Source organism: Sinocyclocheilus anshuiensis, unplaced genomic scaffold, assembly GCF_001515605.1.
Source record: "Sinocyclocheilus anshuiensis isolate Anshui unplaced genomic scaffold, SAMN03320099.WGS_v1.1 scaffold328, whole genome shotgun sequence".
NCBI classification, from domain to species: Eukaryota; Metazoa; Chordata; class Actinopteri; order Cypriniformes; family Cyprinidae; genus Sinocyclocheilus; species Sinocyclocheilus anshuiensis.
In genome coordinates, this window is record NW_015558621.1 from 1540902 (window position 1) to 1548810 (window position 7909).

General features: G+C 34.5%; 1 protein-coding gene across 1 annotated transcript in view; it reads right to left on the minus strand.

Moving 5' to 3' along the window:
• Positions 1–7909, minus strand: part of LOC107680579 (A disintegrin and metalloproteinase with thrombospondin motifs 2-like) — a 142730-nt gene that overhangs the window by 24459 nt on the left and 110362 nt on the right. Inside the window, exon 4 of the mRNA XM_016476515.1 lies at positions 3360–3559. Within this exon, the coding sequence (XP_016332001.1) occupies positions 3360–3559 (200 nt within the window). The remainder of the gene's footprint in view (positions 1–3359; positions 3560–7909) is intronic.

Below are 7909 nucleotides of genomic sequence, written 5' to 3' on the forward strand. Positions count from 1 at the left end.
ATAGTGAGAGAAAAAAATGAGGAGAGAGGGGAAAACATGAGTTAGTTACTAAAATCCACAGCTAGTTTATTTTACTAAAGCTGATGATAGATTGGGAGTTGTGGAACCGCAAATGGACCGGACACATGGAGCAGATAAAAACACAGCGTCATCATCCCCACAGATTTTAGGTTAGTTTGATTATTAACTTGATAGATGTATAGTGCTTTTTGTGTTTGAACAAACTCTATAGGGCTAGTATATTCACTTATGGGTTGAGACATTCATTTTGCGCGTCATGATGTAAGCTTTTCATTTAAACTTATTTTAAGCATTATGGTTTAAAACTAATTTAACTGTTCAGGGACATTAAGCAGTGGGGCAGAATTCATTTTGCCAAATGCGCGCGTTAAGACGGTTTCTAATATGCGCGGAGCGCACATGATCGTACAGCGCCTGACTGGAGTTATTTTTCATGCCTTGTGTTTAAACATTCGAGCACACATAGTTATGTGTCAAAATGCCTGTCTCCGACCTCGTCAACACAGTTATTTGTGTCTTAAATTAACGTTAATAGTTAAAGATAAAGCATGTGCACTAGTTGTTGAAGAGTTCAGATGCAAAAGCCTCTAAGTGCCATTTGAAATTTAGAAAAATTTGAATTTTTATCAGGCTTCTTTGTGCAGGTTCAGTAATTTCACTTTAATGGCAATGAATAGGTTCTTTCCATTGCCATTTAAGTGAAATAACTGAACATAAACATAGGAGCCTGAGAAAAATGCTCATTTTAGAAGAAAATTTCAAATGGCACTTAGAAGCTTTTGCATCTAAACTCTTCATATGAAGTAGTAATCAATTTAAACTATTTGAAAATAATATTTAACCCAGCCAATGGGTTGATTCATTTATATATATGAGTGTGTGTGTGTGTGTGTGTGTGTTTATATGTTGCAATTATATTCTATGTCTTTTTTATATGGTTAAAAAAATACGCCTTCATAAAAGGTACAAAGTGCCCTTAAAATCAATTTCAGTGGGCAAATACTGCTCATATAAAATTTAAATTTTGACACTGCTTTGAACAAACCCATTATTCAGATGAGGATAGAAAATTCAAACGGCATTTCTGAAGGGGGCTGTAACAGTGTGAATTCAGAATCTCCTATCCCATTCATGAGCCGCAATTTGAACTGATAGGGTCTTTTTTTTAAATAATACATGTAAACAATCTACATTAAATATGCATTCCTATACTGTAGGTGGCATTTCAAACATTAATTACTAATATCATTTAACATTTCTATGTGAACATAATGAACTATGTTGACATGTTTATGGATAATTCATTCTGAAACCTCATTCCATTTTAATCCTTATATTTAAATTTGAATTTGAATTATGTATTTGTTTTGTTACTTCAGTTCCAATCCGATTCACATTCAGGAATTTAAAAGTCATTCTAAATTCAATTATGAATGGCGCTCAACCCTGCCACCCACGTACAGTCCCATAGATGGATCCCTTTTCAGGCAGACAGACAGACGGCTCCCACTCTCTTCTCCTGCTGGATCATTGAGAGAGACCAGCCACTGACCAGGCGAACATGAATGAAAGACTTTTCACTCTGAGCAAACACAGCAACAGAGCAGCAGTGACATTTATGCACACACACACACACACACACACACTCATCACACACAAAACCAACAACAAACTCAGGCGCTACGCATAACACATCATCACACACAACCCTTATGTGCAACAAACACTAAAAGAGGAGAATTCAGGGAAAATAGTTGGAGGAAAAAAGGGCAAAAACCTGCTTTATGTCTCTCTCTTTTCTCTCCTTGACTCCCGGAGAGCGAGAGAGACATGCCTTCCAAAAAGGAGCAAAGTAAACTTTCAAGAAGAAAGCAGCAAGAACTCAACACGTGGGAGAGAAAGGAGACGCAATGTTATTTATATATTTCTGTTTATCTGTTTTCCTGTCATTTATTCAGAATGCAGCATTTGAAACACCCCCTAGGATGAGAACGAGAGGAGAGGAAAAGGAGATGGCAGTGGCACAGCTGCAGAAATTGTTCGGGGACTCGTGATAACTAGAGAAAATATGCAATATAGAGACAAATGGTGAGGTTATAATACATTTTTCTCAGGCCTTTTTCATCCCATCACATTTCATCTTAGATGGAGTGATCCATGATGTAGAAAAATGACTGCAGAACTGATCTAATATGTGTCTGATTTTACCTCACATCATTGACTATTACTGATGATATAATATCTGTTGGCTAGCTGATCTCTCTCTCTTGCTCTTTGTCACTGCGTAGGTTTAATTTGTGGAAATTAAAGGACACATAGCAAGGCGCAGATGGGAGCTGTTTTGTCCTGAAGCATATTTTCCCCCCGGCTTACCATCACCCTGGACCACATGACACAAAGCCACTGATTTACTGCATCCAGATTTACCTGAACTTGACATCCTTTTTTTCTCACAAAAAAAATAAAAAAAAATAAAAAATACAGACAAATCGCATAAACTAAGCCAGACATCTCCTCTAGAGACAAACGTCACTAGTGAGAGCTAACAGTACAGAAATCTTTGACACTAATATTTTAATATTTTCTATATTTTCAAATACTTCAATATCAAAAAAACGTTCCTAAATACTCACAAGTGGAGCTTAACAACACTTAAAGCTAGGGATATTAATCAGCTGAATTGTGATTAACAGTAAGTTTTGATCCTTTTTTTAAGGAAAAACAATAATTTTGGACAGCAGTAGATTTATACAACAGTGCTCTGTTGTAGTTGATTAACCACATTTTATGCGAGTTGGAATTTAATTGAGAATGCATTTTAAATTACAATTCAGTTCTTGAATCTGAATGCTTGAAAGTACCAAAAGTGAACCAGAAATCAATTCAACTACTAAAAAAAAAAATGTAGTTCAAAATATTAAAACAAACCTTTAATGTTGGACCGACACAGTCAAACATCAAAATATTTTCGGGGAAAAACGTTTTAAAAGACTTGATGTTTGATGGTTTATAGGCTAGCTAAACAGAGCAACAGAATAACAAACAGAACGAAAGACAGATAGATAGATAGATAGATAGATAGCCCTACTTAAAATGTTTCCAAAACACTGCAGGATTGAATATAAATGCTATAAACACTAGGACCTCTGGTGTCAACACCGTGTCTCTAATGCTTCACCACAAGCCAGCTTCATCTCAGTTGTTTATTACAATGCTGTCTTATGCCTGTAGAACTGCTGCGCTGTTGACAGAGTAGTTTCTATCGTTCTTTGATTTTTCTCAAGGGTAACCCAAACACAACAGGCACGCTGTGCCAGGTGTGGCTCGAGCACACTTACGATGTTCATAAGAGTGAGAAGGTACTTCTCCACTTTCTGCTGCCCGTGAAACTGCACCACGGAGTCGTCCACTCCCAGCAAAACCTCAATGTTGTAGATTCGTTCCGGCAGCTGTCTGCGGGCTCGTCGGCTCTGGTTAATACTGCGTTCAACACCCTGATACAGAGTCTCAAGGTCCAACAGTCCGCCCAAATCAGCACCTATGAAGAAACATAGTGTAAACTGATCAATCATTACAGCAATGCACAGAAATTGGTACTTCCTTTTTTCTTTTGAGTGGCATATTGTTAAAGACATGAAAGGAAGAAACCTATCAAACCACTAGCCACTATATGTGGTGTCATGGGGTAATTTCCTCTCCAGGCGGATCGATGGAACATGGAGGAGAGAACACATTGAGGAAGATCTATCACCTTGTCTCCATCACCCAATCAGCTGGGGGCATCTTCCATGCTCCAATTATGTAACGTTTCCTAGGCAACCTGCTCATGGGTAAACCAACGCTCGGTGCAGACTATTATTAGCTCACCAGTCACTTTCTTATTGGATGATAATCCAAGAGTAAGAACAATATTCATCATCTTAATGCTGAGAGTCAGTAACATATTATTACAGGGCTACAGAGGCAAGAAGACAAGCAGAGAAAATTTCCAATAAACCAAAACGTTTATTTTTTTTTTTTCATTTGTGTTGGTGTTTATTATCATGAAGGATTTTGTAGGGTTGTAAACTTCCTCTCACCAGCAGGTGTTCATAATATCACAGCCTGTGTCAGCAGATTTCCACACAAAACTGGAAGAAAGCTTCTACAGTACAACAAAAGCAATTAACATGCTCTTGGCTCATGTCTTTTATTATGCACAGTATTCTGTATAAACATAAGAATTTTTGTGGTAACACTTTATTTTAAGGACAAATTCTCACGATTAACTAGTTGATTATTAGCATGCATATTACTAGCACATGTATTTATTAGGTACATATTAATGCCTTATTCTGCATGACCATTTAGATCTCTTAATCCTATACCCCATACCTATCTAACTATTCTTAGTTAATAGCGAATAATAGTATCAATTTTGTAGCAATACCTGCACCAGGCTGATATTATAGGATACACTTTTCAAGGCTGATGATGATCTGAGGGTCACCTCAGAACCTGTTAACACCAGTTCAGAAGCTAATAAAAAAAAGTGTTAAATATTTGCATTTTTTATTTACCAAATCTACTCAAACTGAGTCTACACATTATTGTTTAAAAGTAAGTTTTTTAAAAATATTTTTTTAATGCAAGGGATGCATTAAACTGATCAAAAGTGACAGTAAATGCATTTATAATGTTCAAGCAATTCAGCATATTAGAATGATTTCTGAGGGATCATGTGACACTGCAGACTGGAGTAATGATGCTGAAAATTCAGCTTTGCCATCACAGGAATAATTTACATTTTCAAATAAATATATATATAAAAAAAGTTATTTTAAATTGTGATAATATTTCACACTATTACTATTTTACTGTATTTTTTATCAAATAAATAGCAACATAATGCACATAAATGCAACATAAATAAATATTCAATGAAAAACATGCCTTTTTATATCCATTATCATGGAAAAATAGTTTATTTGGGAAAAGAAACAATACAGTTTTCCTTAAGGGAGATTTCCCCTGTTCTACCCTACTGTGACAACTAACCTCCTTCTATGACATTTGCCTTTTTCTGCTATTCTGTGATCCTCCAAAACTTGACCCATCACCCTGCCTGTCAAATACACCCAGCTCCGTACTGATCTCACAAGAGAACATTCACATTCAGGCTGAGGAGTCCTCGCCCTTATCAGGACACAAAGCTACTTTGTCTTTCAACCTTTGCAAATGTCAAGAGAACCTTATGAGTGAGAGAAAGATGGAAGAAACGCAGGAACGAGAGAGGGGAAGGTGCTCAGAACATTTGAAAAGATTGATATCATGAACTGCAGTTGTGATGTAAGTACTGAACTCACAGTAGGTCATTTCACTTGGTTTCTAACATCTCAAACTATCACATGCTCATCTCCATGAGTGACAGATTTATGGGTCGTCGGGCCGCCAAACTGCAGAACGAGAGTTTGGTGTATCTAAACGTGTCCGCTGACACATGCACATAGAAATATGCATACACAGCCAAGCACAAACAAGTTTTTTATCGAGGTAAAAGTGTTGCAAGAACTTGTAGATCTTAATCTGAGAGCATGTACGATACTGACAGGCCAATGTGTAAACTTATAAAGTGAAAATTTGAATGGTATTACTTTCATTTGCAGAAAATAATTCCAAACCTGCACTGCAAAAAAAAAAAAAAATGTAAATGTAAATGAAAATGTATTGATAGTTTTCGGATATTTCCATTAACCCTAAAACAATGCAATGAACTGGAAAAATCAACATACAGGAAATAAAATAAAATTCCTTCATATTAAAACAGTACATTGTGCCCTGTTTTTACCTTCTTTTTTTTTTTTACAGTGTGTGTTCTGAAGTTGCACACAAATGATCACAATATAGCCAAATACAGTATAAATATAGGTCCACATAGTGTAATAAATCTAGTCAAAATATTAAATACAAAGAGTTTAAAATATTCAATACAGTATAATAAAATGAGTTTAAAAATATAAAATAACAAATAATAAAAGTAGTCTGATTTATTAAATACAAAATAGTCTAGTATCCAAAAATATTCAATTACATACAATAATAAATAGTCAAAAATATTAAATACAAAAGTCAAAATAGTATAACAAATCTAGTCAGAAACAAAAAAAAAAAACAGTCAGAATCATAGAACAGTCAAATAGAATTTAAATTGATTAAATACAAAATGGTGAAATAACATAAAAAATAAATAGTTATTTTATTCTGATATAGTAAAAAAAAAAAAAGACAAACTTACTTGAATACATATTTAGTTTTGTACTTAAATTGATTTACAACCGCAAGTTTGCATTTACAAACTCTTAAATCTTGAATCTTTATGTCTTGACTTCCAAAACAACTTTTGCAATTAGGCCTGTGGCAGAACTCACGTTCACTCAAAAAGTCCAAATGCAAATGAGCAGCACTGGGCTGGAATGGGTTGTAAGGAGGCAATGAAACCTTGCACAATCACAAAAGCTGGAACAATTGATCCCTGACCAATCAAAACAGACATTACAATATGACGATGACACAAATCAGCATCAGCACAGCATAATCAGCTATATATAAACTGTAGCTTGACTCTCCATATGATGATTCCACATGATAAAATGATTCTCCATAAACATCAACAGAAACAGGAATGTGGCCCCTCTAAATGACCTCTAGGTCACTGCACATGTGACCTCTAAAGATGTGAGTTTTTCCAGCACAGAATATTGTCCCATATGTAGCAAAAGTATAATAATGTTCTGTAGACGATCTGCGTGCAAACAGCTTGCACATTGGCTGTGCGCCGATGATGTCAGACAGTGTTTTTAATTAAAGTGTGAGAAAGTGTGTACATGCAGCAGATGTACAAGCGAGCCTTTCTGTGTTCTTGAGGAAGGGTATCTCAACCTTAGGGAAATCTGATCCAGCTACACACATTTTCTAACAGCCAGTGCTCAACTAATGCTCTTTCTGCCTTTTAATCTTTAATGGTGTGTTGTAAAAGCCAAGATCAAATTAAGCCTTTAGGACCAGGCCACTGAGAGCTGGTAATGATATCAGTAACTAAATCATCTCCAGCAGTAATAAAGTATGCCATTTGATTAAGCTCTATATTAATGCCAACAATGCACTAATGTTTACTATGTGGTAAGTAAACTGGCAATGTTACTGTAGAATAGAGGTCAGCACCTTTTTTTAATCTATAATGGTAATCATAGTGTCATTTCACCCTCCCCCAAGTAATATAATAATATAATATAATACAATATATTAATAATAATCTTTGCACATTTATCACTGTATTCCTATTCAGCATTCTCATACAATTTTTTTTTTCTGGCCAAAATATATTGTAAACATATGCTAAATATATGTTGCAAAAAGTAAAGCTCAAATAAATACATTTTTGAAATATATATATATTTTTTATATATTCAACCATATACCAAAATGTATTTCAAAATGTTTTGGGGGGAAGGAAAATACATTTCTAATCTTACAGTAGCTTAAATTTAGACTAATGCAAATGTAACAGCCTACTAAAGAAAACTAGAACTAAAGAAATAATGATTTAATAAAGTTTCATTGTTATATTATATTGTAATGTTGTTGTTTTTTCAAGCCGAGTTTTTTATTCAAATGTGACTTATGTGAATGTATTTTCTTGGTTTGAAATATATGGACAAGATGTAAAATATATTTATGTTTTAATATATTTTAAATGGAAAAAATTGCCAAAAATATATATTGGCAGAAATATATTTATGTAAATACATCTCAAAACATATTTTAGGAATATATATTTAAAAATATATATTTTTTACCGCATGGGTTATGACGATCTCACGAAATTGCACCTATATATATATATATATAT